General features: G+C 42.9%; 1 protein-coding gene across 2 annotated transcripts in view; it reads left to right on the forward strand.

Annotated features, from left to right (window-relative positions):
- The window catches only part of LOC106589883 (vinculin), a 63,698-nt gene that overhangs the window by 22,088 nt on the left and 21,064 nt on the right, over positions 1–20,546 (forward strand). For both annotated transcript variants that reach the window (XM_014180294.2, XM_014180295.2), the window contains exons 3-6: positions 5,965–6,115; positions 7,536–7,644; positions 8,322–8,444; positions 8,762–8,922. In XM_014180294.2, coding sequence (XP_014035769.1) covers positions 5,965–6,115; positions 7,536–7,644; positions 8,322–8,444; positions 8,762–8,922 — 544 coding nt within the window. The remainder of the gene's footprint in view (positions 1–5,964; positions 6,116–7,535; positions 7,645–8,321; positions 8,445–8,761; positions 8,923–20,546) is intronic.

Genomic DNA, 20,546 nt, shown 5'->3' on the forward strand with positions numbered 1-20,546 from the left:
CTCTCGCTCTAGTCCCTCTCGCTCTAGTCCCTCTCCCTCTAGTCCCTCTCCCTCTAGTCTCTCTCTCGCTCTCTAGTCCCTCTCGCTCTAGTCCCTCTCCCTCTAGTCCCTCTCCCTCTAGTCCCTCTCCCTCTAGTCCCTCTCCCTCTAGTCGCTCTCCCTCTAGTCGCTCTCCCTCTAGTCGCTCTCCCTCTAGTCGCTCTCCCTCTAGTCCCTCTCCCTCTAGTCCCTCTCCCTCTAGTCCCTCTCCCTCTAGTCCCTCTCCCTCTAGTCCCTCTCCCTCTAGTCCCTCTCCCTCTAGTCCCTCTCCCTCTAGTCCCTCTCCCTCTAGTCCCTCTCCCTCTAGTCCCTCTCCCTCTAGTCCCTCTCCCTCTAGTCCCTCTCCCTCTAGTCCCTCTCCCTCTAGTCCCTCTCCTCTAGTCCCTCTCCCTCTAGTCCCTCTCCCTCTAGTCCCTCTCCCTCTAGTCCCTCTCCCTCTAGTCCCTCTCCCTCTAGTCCCTCCCTCTAGTCCCTCCCTCTAGTCCCTCTCCCTCTAGTCCCTCCCTCTAGTCCCTCCCTCTAGTCCCTCCCTCTAGTCTCTCTCCCTCTAGTCCCTCTCCCTCTCTCTCGCTCTCTAGTCCCTCTCCCTCTAGTCCCTCTCCCTCTAGTCTCTCTCTCGCTCTCTAGTCCCTCTCCCTCTAGTCCCTCTCCCTCTAGTCTCTCTCGCTCTCTAGTCCCTCTCCCTCTAGTCCCTCCCTCTAGTCCCTCCCTCTAGTTCCTCTCCCTCTAGTTCCTCTCCCTCTAGTCCCTCTCCCTCTAGTCCCTCTCTCGCCCTCTAGTCTCTCTCTCGCCCTCTAGTCTCTCTCTCGCTCTCTAGTCCCTCTCCCTCTAGTCCCTCTCCCTCTAGTCCCTCTCCCTCTCGTCCCTCTCCCTCTAGTCCCTCTCCCTCTAGTCCCTCTCCCTCTCTCTCGCTCTCTAGTCCCTCTCCCTCTAGTCCCTCTCCCTCTAGTCTCTCTCTCGCTCTCTAGTCCCTCTCCCTCTAGTCCCTCTCCCTCTAGTCCCTCTCGCTCTCTAGTCCCTCTCCCTCTAGTCCCTCCCTCTAGTCCCTCCCTCTAGTTCCTCTCCCTCTAGTCCCTCTCCCTCTAGTCCCTCTCCCTCTAGTCCCTCTCTCGCCCTCTAGTCTCTCTCTCGCCCTCTAGTCTCTCTCTCGCTCTCTAGTCCCTCTCCCTCTAGTCTCCCCTCTCCCTCTAGTCTCTCCCTCTCCCTCTAGTCCTCCCTCTCCCTCTAGTCCCTCTCCCTCTAGTCCCTCTCCCTCTAGTCCCTCTCCCTCTAGTCCCTCTCGCTCTAGTCCCTCTCGCTCTAGTCCCTCTCGCTCTAGTCCCTCTCGCTCTAGTCCCTCCCTCTAGTCCCTCCCTCTAGTCCCTCTCCCTCTAGTCCCTCTCCCTCTAGTCCCTCCCTCTAGTCCCTCCCTCTAGTCCCTCTCCCTCTAGTCCCTCTCCCTCTAGTCTCTCTCTCGCTCTCTAGTCCCTCTCCCTCTAGTCTCTCCCTCTCCCTCTAGTCCCTCCCTCTAGTCTCTCCCTCTCCCTCTAGTCCCTCTCCCTCTAGTCCCTCTCCCTCTAGTCCCTCTCCCTCTAGTCCCTCTCGCTCTAGTCCCTCTCCCTCTAGTCCCTCTCCCTCTAGTCCCTCTCCCTCTAGTCCCTCTCCCTCTAGTCCCTCTCCCTCTAGTCCCTCCCTCTAGTCCCTCCCTCTAGTCCCTCTCCCTCTAGTCCCTCTCCCTCTAGTCCCTCTCTCGCTCTCTAGTCCCTCTCCCTCTAGTCTCTCCCTCTCCCTCTAGTCCCTCTCCCTCTAGTCTCTCTCTCGCTCTCTAGTCCCTCTCCCTCTAGTCTCTCCCTCTCCCTCTAGTCCCTCCCTCTAGTCCCTCTCCCTCTAGTCCCTCTCCCTCTAGTCTCTCCCTCTCCCTCTAGTCCCTCCCTCTAGTCCCTCTCCCTCTAGTCCCTCTCCCTCTAGTCTCTCTCTCTAGTCCCTCTCCCTCTAGTCCCTCCCTCTAGTCCCTCCTCTAGTCCCTCCCTCTAGTCCCTCCCTCTAGTCCCTCCCTCTAGTCCCTCCCTCTAGTCCCTCCCCTCTAGTCCCTCTCCCTCTAGTCTCTCCCTCTAGTCTCTCTCCCTCTAGTCTCTCTCCCTCTAGTCCCTCCCTCTAGTCCCCTCTCCCTCTAGTCCCTCTCCCTCTAGTCTCTCTCTCTAGTCCCTCTCCCTCTAGTCCCTCCCTCTAGTCCCTCTCGCTCTAGTCCCTCTCGTCTGTCTCTCTCTCTCTCTCGTCTGTCTCTCTCGCTCTCTAGTCTGCCTCTCTCTAGTCTCTCTCGCTCTCTAGTCCCTCTCCCTCTAGTCCCTCTCCCTCTAGTCCCTCTCGCTCTAGTCCCTCTCGCTCTAGTCCCTCTCCCTCTAGTCCCTCTCCCTCTAGTCCCTCTCGCTCTAGTCCCTCTCGCTCTAGTCCCTCTCGCTCTCTCGTCTGTCTCTCTCTCTCTCTCGTCTGTCTCTCTCGCTCTCTAGTCTGCCTCTCTCTAGTCTCTCTCGCTCTCTAGTCCCTCTCGCTCTCTAGTCCCTCTCGCTCTAGTCCCTCTCGCTCTAGTCCCTCTCGCTCTAGTCCCTCTCGCTCTCTCGTCTGTCTCTCTCGCTCTCTCGTCTGTCTCTCTCTCTCTCTCGTCTGTTTCTCTCGCGCTCTAGTCTGCCTCTCTCTAGTCTCTCTCGCTCTCTCTCTCTCTCTCTCTCGTCTGTTTCTCTCTCTCTCTCGTCTGTTTCTCTCGCTCTCTCGTCTGTTTCTCTCGCTCTCTCGTCTGTCTCTCTCTCTCTCTCGTCTGTTTCTCTCTCTCTCTCTCTAGTCTCTCTCTCTCTCTGTGTGTGTGTTGGGGCGCTGGCTGCTGCTGTGGGAGGGCGCTGCCTCCTAGGCTTCTATTTGTCCAGGGAGGGACTCCTCACTAAAGGAGGAAGCAGGAAGGAACAGTGGTAGGTTTCTATTTGGTCTTCTTCATAGACAGCTGCTCTTGGTTAACCTCAACCCAAGCCCCAAGTGAGAAGTATTCAAATTGTATTTCCAGTCATTTTCTTTGGACATATGGATTCAATCTATATCACATGTTCTCATTATAAACAGTAGTGTTACAATAAGTCCCTGAATGAATGAATCAAGAGGGCCATTTCATTTTCTCTTCCTACTCCACTGGAGCTATCAATAATCTCCACCAAGCCCAGCCGCTTGGCTGGGACTCTGCCATCCATTCTTAGCTGATACACACTCAACCTTGTCAGTTCAGCTCAGTAGAACCCAGTAATACAGTTGGGGGTCACGCGACACCAACAAGGTCATGGATGTAAAGCAATTGGCAGGCGTCGGTCATAGAGGTCACGGAGGCGCCCTGAATGCATTTGGCTCCTTGAAGTCACGTTGTCGTCATCCATCAGATACACATGCTGGAATGTGTGTGTGCTTCACTATAATTAGCGTGTGCTTAGGTCCTGTAATGTAACATGACTGTGTAGTCTGGTGTACTGCACTCTGCTGAAGGACACTGCTGGCTGCACTAACATATACATGCCATTATACATGCCATTATACATGCCATTATACATGCCATTATACATGACATTATACATGACATTATACATGCCATTCAGCAGATGCTTTTATCCAAAGTGACTTACAGTTGAGTGCATATATTAATATGTGACCCCAGTGGGAATTGAACACACGACCCTGGCATTGCTAACAGCACTACAAAGCTGTTTTAATATGCACATACATTACCAGTTACCAGAGGCTTCAAGAGACCAGCGACCGGTCTGCCTTAGCCATCGTGGAAAGTCAAACTGAGCTTGTGTGGCCCTGCCTGCACACCCAGTGCCTTGTCTTCCAGCACCGTGGACAAAAACGGATTCTACCAGTTCCCCCTTAAACAGAGAAGAAGAGTGTTTGTCCCACAGGCTTTAGTAGGAAGTCAGGATTCTGTGGGATTTGGAACGTGTGTAGTATCTTTGGTATTGTAGATACAGTGAGAGATGATCAGTGATGTTATATTGTAGATATAGTGAGAGATGATCAGGGGTGTTATATTGTAGATATAGTGAGAGATGATCAGGGGTGTTGTATTGTAGATATAGTGAGAGATGATCAAGGGGTGTTGTTGTATTGTAGATATAGTGAGAGATGATCAGGGTGTTGTTGTATTGTAGATATAGTGAGAGATGATCAGAGATGTTATATTGTAGATATAGTGAGAGATGATCAGAGATGTTATATTGTAGATATAGTGAGAGATCATCAGTGACGTTATATTGTAGATATAGTGAGAGATGATCAGAGATGTTATATTGAAGATGTAGTGAGAGATGATCAGGGGTGTTGTTATATTGTAGATGTAGTGAGAGATCATCAGGGGTGTTGTTATATTGTAGATATAGTGAGAGATGATCAGGGGTGTTATATTGTAGATGTAGTGAGAGATGATCAGAGTTGTTATATTGTAGATGTAGTGAGAGATGATCAGGGGTGTTGTATTGTAGATATAGTGAGAGATGATCAGGGGTGTTGTTGTATTGTAGATATAGTGAGAGATGATCAGAGATGTTATATTGTAGATGTAGTGAGAGATGATCAGGGGTGTTGTATTGTAGATATAGTGAGAGATGATCAGTGATGTTATATTGTAGATATAGTGAGAGATGATCAGGGGTGTTATATTGTAGATATAGTGAGAGATGATCAATGATGTTGTTATATTGTAGATATAGTGAGAGATGATCAGGGGTGTTATATTGTAGATATAGTGAGAGATGTTGTAGATAGATATAGTGAGAGATGATCAGAGATGTTATATTGTAGATATAGTGAGAGATTATCAGGGGTGTTGTTGTATTGTAGATATAGTGAGAGATGATCAGAGATGTTATATTGTAGATATAGTGAGAGATTATCAGAGATGTAGATGTAGTGAGAGATGATCAGAGATGTAGATATAGTGAGAGATGATCAGAGATGTTCTAGATATGGTGAGAGATGAACAGGGATGTTCTAGATATGGTGAGAGATGAACAGGGATGTTCTAGATATGGTGAGAGATGATCAGGGATGTTCTAGATATGGTGAGAGATGAACAGGGATGTTCTAGATATGGTGAAAGATGAACAGGGATGTCTTGTTCTAGATATGGTGAGAGATGATCAGGGATGTCTTGTTCTAGATATAGTGAGAGATGATCAGGGATGTCTTGTTCTAGATATGGTGAGAGATGATCAGGGATGTCTTGTTCTAGATATAGTGAGAGATGATCAGGGATGTCTTGTTCTAGATATAGTGAGAGAGGATCAGGGATGTCTTGTTCTAGATATAGTGAGAGATGATCAGGGTTGTTGTATTGTAGATATAGTGAGAGATGATCAGAGATGTTATAGTATAGATGGTGAGAGAATAATAAAAGCCTCTCTTATTTGCAATGGGCTTCATCTGCTTGCCTTGCAGTATATGATGGCAGGCAGTATAGTGATTTACAATGGGAGAAAGTCCATTTTTGCTGTGTGTTTCAAACATGAAATAAAGGGATGTTTTCTTTGTTGTCAGGTGGGCAGTAATTTTCCATCTCGACACACTGCAGCTGGACAGTATAGACACTTATATCCATGATCATGTTCAACAACAGGAAATGAGCTGAAACCAGGCTTGATGCCCAACTGGGTCTTAGAGACCTGTTGCTGATCATTAGCATCAGTTAGCTAACGCCTTTTTTATTTTGACATTTTTATTTAACCTTTATTTAACTAGGCAAGTCAGTTAAGAACAAATTCTTATTTACAATGACGGCCTACACCGGCCAAACCCTGGACACTGGGCCAATTGTGCTCCGCCGTATGGGAGCTCCCAGTCACTGCCGGTTGTAATACAGCCTTAATGAGCTATGTAACGTTATTGTTTTCCATTGTTCCTCTTTCCCTCTCTCAGGGTGGAGACTGCATGCACCAAGCTAGTGCAGGCTGCGTCCATGTTGAAAGCAGACCCTTACTCCGTCCCTGCTCGAGATTACCTCATCGACGGCTCCCGTGGAATCCTCTCTGGCACCTCTGACCTTCTGCTCACCTTTGACGAGGCTGAGGTACCGTGGAGTACTGGAGAGTACAGTAGAGCACAACACCATATGTTCTGGAAGGAGTTTCATCTCACCCTCAAACTGAACGTCTTGTAAACGACATTAATTACACACAGGCATAACCCTCCTCCCTCAAAACAAATGTGTCTTACAACACAGCACATCTCAGCAGGCTAGAGGTAGTTCCTTAAACCAGGCAGCCGTACCATTACCCCCATCAATCAGCCTCCATACATCACCCTGGGCTCAGGGACACTAAAACAGTACACGGTTTAGAGACGGGCGGCCGGGCTCAGGGACAGTAAAACGGTACACGGTTTAGAGACGGGCGGCCGGGCTCAGGGACAGTAAAACGGTACACGGTTTAGAGACGGGCGGCCGGGCTCAGGGACAGTAAACGGTACACGGTTTAGAGACGGGCGGCCGGGCTCAGGGACAGTAAACGGTACACGGTTTAGAGACGGGCGGCCGGGCTCAGGGACAGTAAAACGGTACACGGTTTAGAGACGGGCGGCCGGGCTCAGGGACAGTAAAACGGTACACGGTTTAGAGACGGGCGGCCGGGCTCAGGGACAGTAAAACGGTACACGGTTTAGAGACGGGCGGCCGGGCTCAGGGACAGTAAAACGGTACACGGTTTAGAGACGGGCGGCCGGGCTCAGGGACAGTGAAACGGTACACGGTTTAGAGACGGGCGGCCGGGCTCAGGGACAGTAAAACGGTACACGGTTTAGAGACAGGCGGCCAGGGGCTTCGTCCCAAATGGTGACTTTTTCCCTATTTAGTCCACTGTGTATAGGGAATAGGGTGCAAATCTGGATACAACCAGGGAAATAGTTTATACAGCAGCACTGGGATTGGGACAGGAGAGAAGCACAGTAACAACACACATGCAGCTGGTCAGGAGCTAACAGAGCACGAATGTCAGTGGCACAGCATTATTATCAGGCCTCATTAACTAGACAAGCTACTGTACCGATAGTGGGGCTTATTCAACCTTCTATTTATCTCCTCCAGTTGAGCTCCCATGACCTCTTTTTACAAGGGAAGGCTTGTTATTTCCTTATGGTGGTTATGTAATAATACATTAGCATAATCACTACAAAATAATCACTTTCAGCAGTAATTCAGACCTCAAACTGAAAATGGTTTTAGACTGAACAATACATGTAGCATGGATTAGGGTATAATGAATTTATTTCAACTGACTGATTCCCTTATGAACTGTAACTCAGTAAAATCATTGAAATCGGTACATGTTGCATTTTTATATTTTTGTTCGGTATAGATTGAGGCAAAAGGTATCTACAAAACACTAAAAGATACAGATATGACTTCAAATCAGATTTCCAAATCTAGTTTCCAGTAAGAAGCTAGCGCAGTATAGATTACTGATCCCATTTCGTTTTCTTTTGATCAATTGCAGGTTCGTAAAATCATCCGAGTGTGCAAAGGTATCCTGGAGTACCTGACCGTGGCAGAGGTGGTGGAATCGATGGAGGATCTGATCACGTACACCAAGAACCTGGGACCTGGTCAGACTCTTTAAACTTCATTTAACACCATAGTCATTTAGCAGACGCTCTTATCTAGAGTCACTTCCATTAGTGCATTCATCATAAGGTAGACGGGTGAGACAACTACATATCACAGTCATAACCACACGGTTACCTTGGCTACTGAGATGACTAGAATAATACAATGCATATAAACTGTGTGGTTCCAGCCCTGAATGCTGATTGGCTGACAGCCGTGGTATATCAGACCGTATACCATGGGTATGACAAAACATTTTGTATTACTGCTCTAATTACGTTGGTAACCAGTTTATAATAGCAATAAGGCACCTCGAGGGTTTGTGGTATATGGCCAATATACCACGGCTAAGGGCTGTATCCAGGCACTCCGCGATGCGTCGCGTCGTGCATAAGAACAGCCCTTAGCCGTGGTATATTGTCCATATACTACACACCCTCGTGCCTTATTGCTTAAATAACCAATAATATTTGACGTTTAGCTGACACTTTTATCCGAAGTGATTACATTGAATGCATAAATGTTTCTATTGGTAGCCCCAGTGCAAAATGCTGTGTTGACGTCATGAATTGAGGAAATATTTCATGTTCTCTGCATGGATGGCCTGTTGTCAGGAAGTGGAAATGACTTGAGAGAAACGTCTCATGTAAACTGGTGTGCGGTTGTTCCTGTCCAGGGATGACGAAGATGGCCAAGATGATTGACGAGAGACAGCAGGAGCTCACCCACCAAGAACACCGTGTGATGCTAGTGAAGTCTATGAACACGGTCAAAGAGTTGCTGCCTGTCCTCATCTCAGGTGACTACTTCCTTCTCCTCTAGCTCTTCTGTTCTCTCTTCTCTCTAAAGATCATTCGTATTATTTATGACAGTACAGAGGAAATGTAGAGGGGTAGATGGACAGGAAAGGTTGAGATGGGGGCTAGAACCCCCCCCCCCCGTTGTCAGTGGGGAATATAGTCCAGAGCCAGCATCTTTACCACTAGTTAGATTCTGACACAGGACCGTTTCTCTAACAGAATAATACTGGATCTTCACAGTTATCTATACATCTAACAAGTCTGTAACAACAAATCCCTTTTACTGGTGATCACTTTTGTTGTGTTCTTACTACAGGTATCAAGATCTTTGTGACTACCAAGACGTCCGGCAGCCAGGGAGTAGAAGAGTCTCTGAAGAACAGGAACTTTACCTTTGAGAAGATGAGCGCTGAGATCAACGAGATCATCAGGGTGCTGCAGCTCACTTCCTGGGACGAAGACGCCTGGGCCAATAAGGTACGGAGCTAGCTAGAACCACACCCCCCAGGGTTGTCTTTGGCCGGTATAGGGAGAGGTTTCCCCTAGATGCTGAGCTTGGGTCAGTTTTGCAACATTAACGGTTAATGTTAGGATTGGAGGGAAGATGCTGATATTGGGTCAGTTTTGCAACATTAACGGTTAATGTTAGGATTGGAGGGAAGATGCTGATATTGGGTCAGTTTTGCAACATTAACGGTTAATGTTAGGATTGGAGGGAAGATGCTGATATTGGATCTGTACCTGAGGCAGCTCGTCTTTGCTTCTCTCTCTCTCTCTCTCTCTCTCTCTCAATCGCTCTCGCTCTCTCGCACACACCTCGGCCTCGAGAGCTGCTCGTCTCAGACAAGGAAGAGGGTAAATGTTTTGACCAATCACTCCTCATTAGGCCAGTACTTCTACAGCTAAAGAAAGCTGTTTTTGGGGGGTTCTGGATCTGTATTGCGAGTCACAGCCCATGGCTTGGTCTGCTCAACACCCACATGCACTGTACACCGTGCGCTCACATACACATAAACACTCCCAGAATGCTGCGGGAGAAGAGCGCACAACAGCCTGGACAGGTTTTAGTGCGATGGCAGTTTACTTTTCAGTATTAGTGAAACGACTCCAGTTTCTTTTGGAAGATCCCATGTTGAGCTGGCACATTGTCTGAAATGGTTATTTGAACATTAACCCACAGACACGGTGTCCTCATTTCCTTTTAAGCTGGTAGGGTCTCTCTCTCTCTCTGTCTCTCTCTCTGTTATATTTACCTCCTCTCTCTGTCTCTCTGTTTCTGTTATATTTACCTCCTCTCTCTGTCTCTCTGTTTCTGTTATATTTACATCCTCTCTCTGTCTCTCTGTTTCTGTTATATTTACCTCCTCTCTCTGTCTCTCTGTTTCTGTTATATTTACCTCCTCTCTCTCTGTCTCTCTCTCTGTTATATTTACCTCCTCTCTCTCTGTCTCTCTGTTTCTGTTATATTTACCTCCTCTCTCTGTCTCTCTGTCTCTGTTATATTTACATCCTCTCTCTGTCTCTCTGTTTCTGTTATATTTACCTCCTCTCTCTCTCTCTCTCTCTCTGTTTCTGTTATATTTACCTCCTCTCTCTCTCTCTCTCTCTGTTTCTGTTATATTTACCTCCTCTCTCTCTCTCTCTCTCTGTTTCTGTTATATTTACCTCCTCTCTGTCTCTCTGTTTCTGTTATATTTACCTCCTCTCTCTGTCTCTCTGTTATATTTACCTCCTCTCTCTGTCTCTCTGTTATATTTACCTCCTCTCTCTGTCTCTCTGTTTCTGTTATATTTACATCTTCTCTCTGTCTCTCTGTTTCTGTTATATTTACCTCCTCTCTCTCTGTTTCTGTTATATTTACATCCTCTCTCTCTGTCTCTCTGTTTCTGTTATATTATCTCCTCTCTCTCTGTCTCTCTGTTTCTGTTATATTTACCTCCTCTCTCTCTCTGTTTCTGTTATATTTACCTCCTCTCTCTCTGTCTCTCTGTTTCTGTTATATTTACCTCCTCTCTCTCTGTCTCTCTGTTTCTGTTATATTTACCTCCTCTCTCTCTGTCTCTCTGTTTCTGTTATATTTACCTCCTCTCTCTGTCTCTCTGTTTCTGTTATATTTACATCCTCTCTCTCTGTCTCTCTGTTTCTGTTATATTTACATCCTCTCTCTGTTTCTGTTATATTTACCTCCTCTCTCTGTCTCTGTTATATTTACCTCCTCTCTCTCTCTCTCTGTTTCTGTTATATTTACATCCTCTCTCTCTCTGTTTCTGTTATATTGACATCCTCTCTCTCTCTGTTTCTGTTATATTGACATCCTCTCTCTCTCTGTTTCTGTTATATTTACCTCCTCTCTCTCTGTCTCTCTGTTTCTGTTATATTTACCTCCTCTCTCTCTCTCTGTTTCTGTTATATTTACCTCCTCTCTCTGTCTCTCTGTTTCTGTTATATTTACCTCCTCTCTCTGTCTCTCTGTTTCTGTTATATTTACCTCCTCTCTGTCTCTCTGTTTCTGTTATATTTACCTCCTCTCTCTCTGTCTCTCTGTTTCTGTTATATTTACCTCTCTCTCTGTCTCTCTGTTTCTGTTATATTTACCTCCTCTCTCTCTGTCTCTCTGTTTCTGTTATATTTACATCCTCTCTCTCTGTCTCTCTGTTTCTGTTATATTTACCTCCTCTCTCTGTCTCTCTGTTTCTGTTATATTTACCTCCTCTCTCTCTCTCTCTCTGTTTCTGTTATATTTACCTCCTCTCTCTCTCTCTCTCTCTGTTTCTGTTATATTTACCTCCTCTCTGTCTCTCTGTTTCTGTTATATTTACCTCCTCTCTCTCTGTTTCTGTTATATTTACCTCCTCTCTCTCTGTCTCTCTGTTTCTGTTATATTTACCTCCTCTCTCTCTGTCTCTCTGTTTCTGTTATATTTACCTCCTCTCTCTCTGTTTCTGTTATATTTACCTCCTCTCTCTCTGTCTCTCTGTTTCTGTTATATTTACCTCCTCTCTCTGTTTCTGTTATATTTACCTCCTCTCTCTGTCTCTCTGTTTCTGTTATATTTACCTCCTCTCTCTGTCTCTCTGTTTCTGTTATATTTACCTCCTCTCTCTGTCTCTCTGTTTCTGTTATATTTACCTCCTCTCTCTGTCTCTCTGTTTCTGTTATATTTACCTCCTCTCTCTGTTTCTGTTATATTTACCTCCTCTCTCTCTGTTTCTGTTATATTTACCTCCTCTCTCTCTGTCTCTCTGTTTCTGTTATATTTACCTCCTCTCTCTGTCTCTCTGTTTCTGTTATATTTACCTCCTCTCTCTCTGTCTCTCTGTTTCTGTTATATTTACCTCCTCTCTCTCTCTCTCTCTCTGTTTCTGTTATATTTACATCCTCTCTCTCTGTCTCTCTGTTTCTGTTATATTTACATCCTCTCTCTCTGTCTCTCTGTTTCTGTTACATTTACATCCTCTCTCTCTGTCTCTGTTATATTTACCTCCTCTCTCTGTCTCTCTGTCTCTGTTATATTTACCTCCTCTCTCTCTGTCTCTCTGTTTCTGTTATATTTACCTCCTCTCTCTCTGTCTCTCTGTTTCTGTTATATTTACCTCCTCTCTCTCTGTCTCTCTGTTTCTGTTATATTTACCTCCTCTCTCTGTCTCTCTGTTTCTGTTATATTTACATCCTCTCTCTCTGTCTCTCTGTTTCTGTTATATTTACATCCTCTCTCTGTCTCTCTGTTTCTGTATATTTACCTCCTCTCTCTCTCTCTGTCTCTCTGTTATATTTACCTCCTCTCTCTCTCTCTCTGTTTCTGTTATATTTACATCCTCTCTCTCTCTGTTTCTGTTATATTGACATCCTCTCTCTCTCTGTTTCTGTTATATTGACATCCTCTCTCTCTCTGTTTCTGTTATATTTACCTCCTCTCTCTCTCTGTTTCTGTTATATTTACCTCCTCTCTCTCTGTCTCTCTGTTTCTGTTATATTTACCTCCTCTCTCTCTCTCTGTTTCTGTTATATTTACCTCCTCTCTCTCTCTCTGTTTCTGTTATATTTACCTCCTCTCTCTCTCTGTTTCTGTTATATTTACCTCCTCTCTCTGTCTCTCTGTTTCTGTTATATTTACCTCCTCTCTCTGTCTCTCTGTTTCTGTTATATTTACCTCCTCTCTCTGTCTCTCTGTTTCTGTTATATTTACATCCTCTCTCTCTGTCTCTCTGTTTCTGTTATATTTACATCCTCTCTCTCTGTCTCTCTGTTTCTGTTATATTTACCTCCTCTCTCTGTCTCTCTGTTTCTGTTATATTTACCTCCTCTCTCTCTCTCTCTCTGTTTCTGTTATATTTACCTCCTCTCTCTCTCTCTCTCTGTTTCTGTTATATTTACCTCCTCTCTCTGTCTCTCTGTTTCTGTTATATTTACCTCCTCTCTCTCTGTTTCTGTTATATTTACATCCTCTCTCTCTGTCTCTCTGTTTCTGTTATATTTACCTCCTCTCTCTCTGTCTCTCTGTTTCTGTTATATTTACCTCCTCTCTCTCTGTTTCTGTTATATTTACCTCCTCTCTCTCTGTCTCTCTGTTTCTGTTATATTTACCTCCTCTCTCTGTTTCTGTTATATTTACCTCCTCTCTCTGTCTCTCTGTTTCTGTTATATTTACCTCCTCTCTCTGTCTCTCTGTTTCTGTTATATTTACCTCCTCTCTCTGTCTCTCTGTTTCTGTTATATTTACCTCCTCTCTCTGTTTCTGTTATATTTACCTCCTCTCTCTGTTTCTGTTATATTTACCTCCTCTCTCTCTGTTTCTGTTATATTTACCTCCTCTCTCTCTGTCTCTCTGTTTCTGTTATATTTACCTCCTCTCTCTCTGTCTCTCTGTTTCTGTTATATTTACCTCCTCTCTCTCTCTCTCTCTCTGTTTCTGTTATATTTACATCCTCTCTCTCTGTCTCTCTGTTTCTGTTATATTTACATCCTCTCTCTCTGTCTCTCTGTTTCTGTTACATTTACATCCTCTCTCTCTGTCTCTGTTATATTTACCTCCTCTCTCTGTCTCTCTGTTTCTGTTATATTTACCTCCTCTCTCTGTCTCTCTGTTTCTGTTATATTTACCTCCTCTCTCTGTCTCTCTGTTTCTGTTATATTTACCTCCTCTCTCTCTGTCTCTCTGTTTCTGTTATATTTACCTCCTCTCTCTCTGTCTCTCTGTTTCTGTTATATTTACATCCTCTCTCTCTGTCTCTCTGTTTCTGTTATATTTACATCCTCTCTCTGTCTCTCTGTTATATTTACCTCCTCTCTCTCTCTCTGTCTCTCTGTTATATTTACCTCCTCTCTCTCTCTCTCTGTTTCTGTTATATTTACATCCTCTCTCTCTCTGTTTCTGTTATATTGACATCCTCTCTCTCTCTGTTTCTGTTATATTGACATCCTCTCTCTCTCTGTTTCTGTTATATTTACATCCTCTCTCTCTCTGTTTCTGTTATATTTACCTCCTCTCTCTCTGTCTCTCTGTTTCTGTTATATTTACCTCCTCTCTCTCTCTCTGTTTCTGTTATATTTACCTCCTCTCTCTCTCTGTTTCTGTTATATTTACCTCCTCTCTCTGTCTCTCTGTTTCTGTTATATTTACCTCCTCTCTCTGTCTCTCTGTTTCTGTTATATTTACCTCCTCTCTGTCTCTCTGTTTCTGTTATATTTACCTCCTCTCTGTCTCTCTGTTTCTGTTATATTTACCTCCTCTCTCTGTCTCTCTCTCTGTTATATTTACCTCCTCTCTCTCTGTCTCTCTGTTTCTGTTATATTTACCTCTCTCTCTGTCTCTCTGTTTCTGTTATATTTACATCCTCTCTCTCTGTCTCTCTGTTTCTGTTATATTTACATCCTCTCTCTCTGTCTCTCTGTTTCTGTTATATTTACCTCCTCTCTCTGTCTCTCTGTTTCTGTTATATTTACCTCCTCTCTCTCTCTCTCTCTCTGTTTCTGTTATATTTACCTCCTCTCTGTCTCTCTGTTTCTGTTATATTTACCTCCTCTCTCTCTGTTTCTGTTATATTTACATCCTCTCTCTCTGTCTCTCTGTTTCTGTTATATTTACCTCCTCTCTCTCTGTCTCTCTGTTTCTGTTATATTTACCTCCTCTCTCTGTTTCTGTTATATTTACCTCCTCTCTCTCTGTCTCTCTGTTTCTGTTATATTTACCTCCTCTCTCTCTGTTTCTGTTATATTTACCTCCTCTCTCTGTCTCTCTGTTTCTGTTATATTTACCTCCTCTCTCTGTTTCTGTTATATTTACCTCCTCTCTCTCTGTTTCTGTTATATTTACCTCCTCTCTCTCTGTTTCTGTTATATTTACCTCCTCTCTCTCTGTTTCTGTTATATTTACCTCCTCTCTCTCTGTCTCTCTGTTTCTGTTATATTTACCTCCTCTCTCTCTCTCTCTCTCTGTTTCTGTTATATTTACATCCTCTCTCTCTGTCTCTCTGTTTCTGTTATATTTACATCCTCTCTCTCTGTCTCTCTGTTTCTGTTACATTTACATCCTCTCTCTCTGTCTCTGTTATATTTACCTCCTCTCTCTGTCTCTCTGTCTCTGTTATATTTACCTCCTCTCTCTGTCTCTCTGTTTCTGTTATATTTACATCCTCTCTCTGTTTCTGTTATATTTACCTCCTCTCTCTCTCTCTGTTTCTGTTATATTTACCTCCTCTCTCTCTGTCTCTCTGTTTCTGTTATATTTACCTCCTCTCTCTCTCTCTCTCTCTCTCTGTTTCTTTTATATTTACCTCCTCTCTCTCTGTTTCTGTTATATTTACCTCCTCTCTCTGTTTCTGTTATATTTACCTCCTCTCTCTCTCTCTCTCTCTCTCTGTTTCTTTTATATTTACCTCCTCTCTCTCTGTTTCTGTTATATTTACCTCCTCTCTCTGTTTCTGTTATATTTACCTCCTCTCTCTGTTTCTGTTATATTTACCTCCTCTCTCTGTCTCTCTGTCTCTGTTATATTTACATCCTCTCTCTGTCTCTCTGTTTCTGTTATATTTACCTCCTCTCTCTGTCTCTCTGTTTCTGTTATATTTACCTCCTCTCTCTCTGTTTCTGTTATATTTACCTCCTCTCTCTGTCTCTCTGTTTCTGTTATATTTACCTCCTCTCTCTGTTTCTGTTATATTTACCTCCTCTCTCTCTGTCTCTCTCTCTGTTATATTTACCTCCTCTCTCTCTGTCTCTCTGTTTCTGTTATATTTACCTCCTCTCTCTGTCTCTCTGTTTCTGTTATATTTACATCCTCTCTCTCTGTTTCTGTTATATTTACCTCCTCTCTCTCTCTGTCTCTCTGTTTCTGTTATTTACCTCCTCTCTCTGTCTCTCTGTTTCTGTTATATTTACCTCCTCTCTTTCTGTCTCTCTGTTTCTGTTATATTTACCTCCTCTCTCTCTCTCTCTCTCTGTTATATTTACATCCTCTCTCTCTCTCTGTTTCTGTTATATTTACCTCCTCTCTCTGTCTCTCTGTTTCTGTTATATTTACATCCTCTCTCTCTCTGTTTCTGTTATATTGATATCCTCTCTCTCTCTGTTTCTGTTATATTTACCTCCTCTCTCTCTGTCTCTCTCTCTGTTATATTTACCTCCTCTCTCTCTCTCTCTCTGTTTCTGTTATATTTACCTCCTCTCTGTCTCTCTGTTTCTGTTATATTTACCTCCTCTCTGTCTCTCTGTTTCTGTTATATTTACCTCCTCTGTCTCTCTGTTTCTGTTATATTTACCTCCTCTCTCTGTCTCTCTGTTTCTGTTATATTTACCTCCTCTCTCTGTCTCTCTGTTTCTGTTATATTTACATCCTCTCTGTCTCTCTGTTTCTGTTATATTTACCTCCTCTCTGTCTCTCTCTGTTATATTTACCTCCTCTCTGTCTCTCTCTGTTTCTGTTATATTTACCTCCTCTCTGTCTCTCTGTTTCTGTTATATTTACCTCCTCTCTCTGTCTCTCTGTCTCTGTTATATTTACCTCCTCTCTGTCTCTCTCTGTTTCTGTTATATTTACCTCCTCTCTGTCTCTCTGTTTCTGTTATATTTACCTCCTCTCTCTCTCTCTGTTTCTGTTATATTTACCTCCTCTCTCTGTCTCTCTGTTTCTGTTATATTTACATCCTCTCTGTCTCTCTCTGTTATATTTACCTCCTCTCTGTCTCTCTCTGTTTCTGTTATATTTACCTCCTCTCTCTCTCTCTCTGTTTCTGTTATATTTACCTCCTCTCTCTCTCTCTCTCTGTTTCTGTTATATTTACCTCCTCTCTCTCTGTTTCTGTTATATTTACCTCCTCTCTCTGTCTCTCTGTTTCTGTTATATTTACCTCCTCTCTCTCTGTCTCTCTGTTTTATTTACCTCCTCTCTCTCTGTCTCTCTGTTATATTTACCTCTCTCTCTGTCTCTCTGTTTCATTTACCTCCTCTCTCTCTGTCTCTCTGTTATATTTACCTCCTCTCTCTCTGTCTCTCTGTTATATTTACCTCCTCTCTCTCTGTCTCTCTGTTATATTTACCTCCTCTCTCTCTGTCTCTCTGTTATATTTACCTCCTCTCTCTCTGTCTCTCTGTTATATTTACCTCCTCTCTCTCTGTCTCTCTGTTATATTTACCTCCTCTCTCTCTGTCTCTCTGTTATATTTACCTCCTCTCTCTCTGTCTCTCTGTTATATTTACCTCCTCTCTCTCTGTCTCTCTGTTATATTTACCTCCTCTCTCTCTGTCTCTCTGTTATATTTACCTCCTCTCTCTCTGTCTCTCTGTTATATTTACCTCCTCTCTCTCTGTCTCTCTGTTATATTTACCTCCTCTCTCTCTGTCTCTGTTATATTTACCTCCTCTCTCTCTGTCTCTCTCTCTCTCTCTGTTATATTTACCTCCTGTCTCTCTCTCTCTCTCTGTTATATTTACATTCTCTCTGTCTCTCTCTCTGTTTATATTTACCTCCTCTCTCTCTCTCCTTTCTCTCTGTTAGATACCTGTTCAGTGAAAACTCCTTAAACTCTTCCTGCTTAGCATGCTCAGTCTCCAACTGCTGGATTTCTGTCCCCCGTCACCCCGCTCTCCCCTGTCCCCCGCTCTCCCCTGTCCCCCGCTCTCCCCTGTACCCCGCTCTCCCCTATGATGTACTTCCTCTTTACTAGTCTTCTTATTATTTGTCCCCTGGTATGTCTGGTTAAACATTTGTAAATGTTTTGTTCTTCCTTTCTTTTGACCATCCTCCCCCCCTGTAGAAGGTAAGCCTACATCTTTCGACCCCTACCTACCTTGTTGTGTGGTTGTGCATTCAGCAGCAGCATGTCTGCTAGCTCTCTCTCTCTCTGTGTTTGATGATGATGATGATGATGATGATGACGACAGTCTTGTTCCATGAGGTTGTCCATGTGTTTTTGTGTAGTAGATCAGTGCTGTAGTAACTCTAGGAATGCTACTCTATTAGATGCACTAGCTAGGTGAGTGATATTAACATCATGCAATTACATATTTGGGGAAAATGTGCAGCAAGTTCTGAAAATGTATTTATTTTACTTTAACAATAATGTTTTTCTTTAATATTTAGTTATTTCAGGTTTGACATAACATACCATAAACAGCTGATCTGAGTGGTGTTCTCCTGTATTATAGGTGTTGGTAATAGGATGTTGTTCTCATCCTGTATTATAGATGTTGGTAATAGGATGTTGTTCTCATCCTGTATTATAGATGTTGGTAATAGGATGTTGTTCTCATCCTGTATTATAGGTGTTGGTAATAGGATGTTGTTCTCATCCTGTATTATAGATCTTGGTAATAGGATGTTGTTCTCATCCTGTATTATAGGTGTTGGTAATAGGATGTTGTTCTCATCCTGTATTATAGATCTTGGTAATAGGATGTTGTTCTCATCCTGTATTATAGATGTTGGTAATAGGATGTTGTTCTCATCCTGTATTATAGGTGTTGGTAATAGGACGTTGTTCTCATCCTGTATTATAGGTGTTGGTAATAGGATGTTGTTCTCATCCTGTATTATAGGTGTTGGTAATAGGATGTTGTTCTCATCCTGTATTATAGGTGTTGGTAATAGGATGTTGTTCTCATCCTGTATTATAGATGTTGGTAATAGGATGTTGTTCTCATCCTGTATTATAGGTGTTGGTAATAGGATGTTGTTCTCATCCTGTATTATAGATGTTGGTAATAGGATGTTGTTCTCATCCTGTATTATAGGTGTTGGTAATAGGATGTTGTTCTCATCCTGTATTATAGGTGTTGGTAATAGGATGTTGTTCTCATCCTGTATTATAGATCTTGGTAATAGGATGTTGTTCTCATCCTGTATTATAGGTGTTGGTAATAGGATGTTGTTCTCATCCTGTATTATAGGTGTTGGTAATAGGATGTTGTTCTCATCCTGTATTATAGATCTTGGTAATAGGATGTTGTTCTCATCCTGTATTATAGATCTTGGTAATAGGATGTTGTTCTCATCCTGTATTATAGATGTTGGTAATAGGATGTTGTTCTCATCCTGTATTATAGATCTTGGTAATAGGATGTTGTTCTCATCCTGTATTATAGATCTTGGTAATAGGATGTTGTTCTCATCCTGTATTATAGGTGTTGGTAATAGGATGTTGTTCTCATCCTGTATTATAGGTGTTGGTAATAGGATGTTGTTCTCATCCTGTATTATAGGTGTTGGTAATAGGATGTTGTTCTCATCCTGTATTATAGGTGTTGGTAATAGGATGTTGTTCTCATCCTGTATTATAGATGTTGGTAATAGGATGTTGTTCTCATCCTGTATTATAGGTGTTGGTAATAGGATGTTGTTCTCATCCTGTATTATAGGTGTTGGTAATAGGATGTTGTTCTCATCCTGTATTATAGGTGTTGGTAATAGGATGTTGTTCTCATCCTGTATTATAGGTGTTGGTAATAGGATGTTGTTCTCATCCTGTATTATAGATCTTGGTAATAGGATGTTGTTCTCATCCTGTATTATAGGTGTTGGTAATAGGATGTTGTTCTCATCCTGTATTATAGATCTTGGTAATAGGATGTTGTTCTCATCCTGTATTATAGGTGTTGGTAATAGGATGTTGTTCTCATCCTGTATTATAGGTGTTGGTAATAGGATGTTGTTCTCATCCTGTATTATAGATCTTGGTAATAGGATGTTGTTCTCATCCTGTATTATAGATGTTGGTAATAGGATGTTGTTCTCATCCTGTATTATAGGTGTTGGTAATAGGATGTTGTTCTCATCCTGTATTATAGATGTTGGTAATAGGATGTTGTTCTCATCCTGTATTATAGGTGTTGGTAATAGGATGTTGTTCTCATCCTGTATTATAGGTGTTGGTAATAGGATGTTGTTCTCATCCTGTATTATAGATGTTGGTAATAGGATGTTGTTCTCATCCTGTATTATAGGTGTTGGTAATAGGATGTTGTTCTCATCCTGTATTATAGATGTTGGTAATAGGATGTTGTTCTCATCCTGTATTATAGGTGTTGGTAATAGGATGTTGTTCTCATCCTGTATTATAGGTGTTGGTAATAGGATGTTGTTCTCATCCTGTATTATAGGTGTTGGTAATAGGATGTTGTTCTCATCCTGTATTATAGATGTTGGTAATAGGATGTTGTTCTCATCCTGTATTATAGATGTTGGTAATAGGATGTTGTTCTCATCCTGTATTATAGGTGTTGGTAATAGGATGTTGTTTAAGTGTTTTATTGATCCAGAGTACTGCTGAGTCATGTGCTATTGATTTCTCTCTCCTCTCGGTCATATTGCTTTCCAGTAAGATCAGGGGCCAGTTTCCAGAATACAGGTTAAGCCTATTCCTGTACTTAAAAGTACTTACAAAGGATATTCTCCATTGAGCATGCTTCTTAGTCCAGGCTTATTCTGGGCTTATCCAGTGTCCGGGAAACTGGTCCCAGAGGCAGTGCGAATGAATCATGTTCTCTACAGTCGTAGTGTATACATTTCACAATAGATTTTTACGCATGGGAGAAAGGCACTCAAATTTTAAGTGGTCAAAATAATTGAGTGATTCCAGGACTGAGATATTGTCAGTGTGTAAAAAAAC

Source organism: Salmo salar, chromosome ssa28 (genome assembly GCF_905237065.1).
Source record: "Salmo salar chromosome ssa28, Ssal_v3.1, whole genome shotgun sequence".
In the NCBI taxonomy this organism is placed as follows: Eukaryota; Metazoa; Chordata; class Actinopteri; order Salmoniformes; family Salmonidae; genus Salmo; species Salmo salar.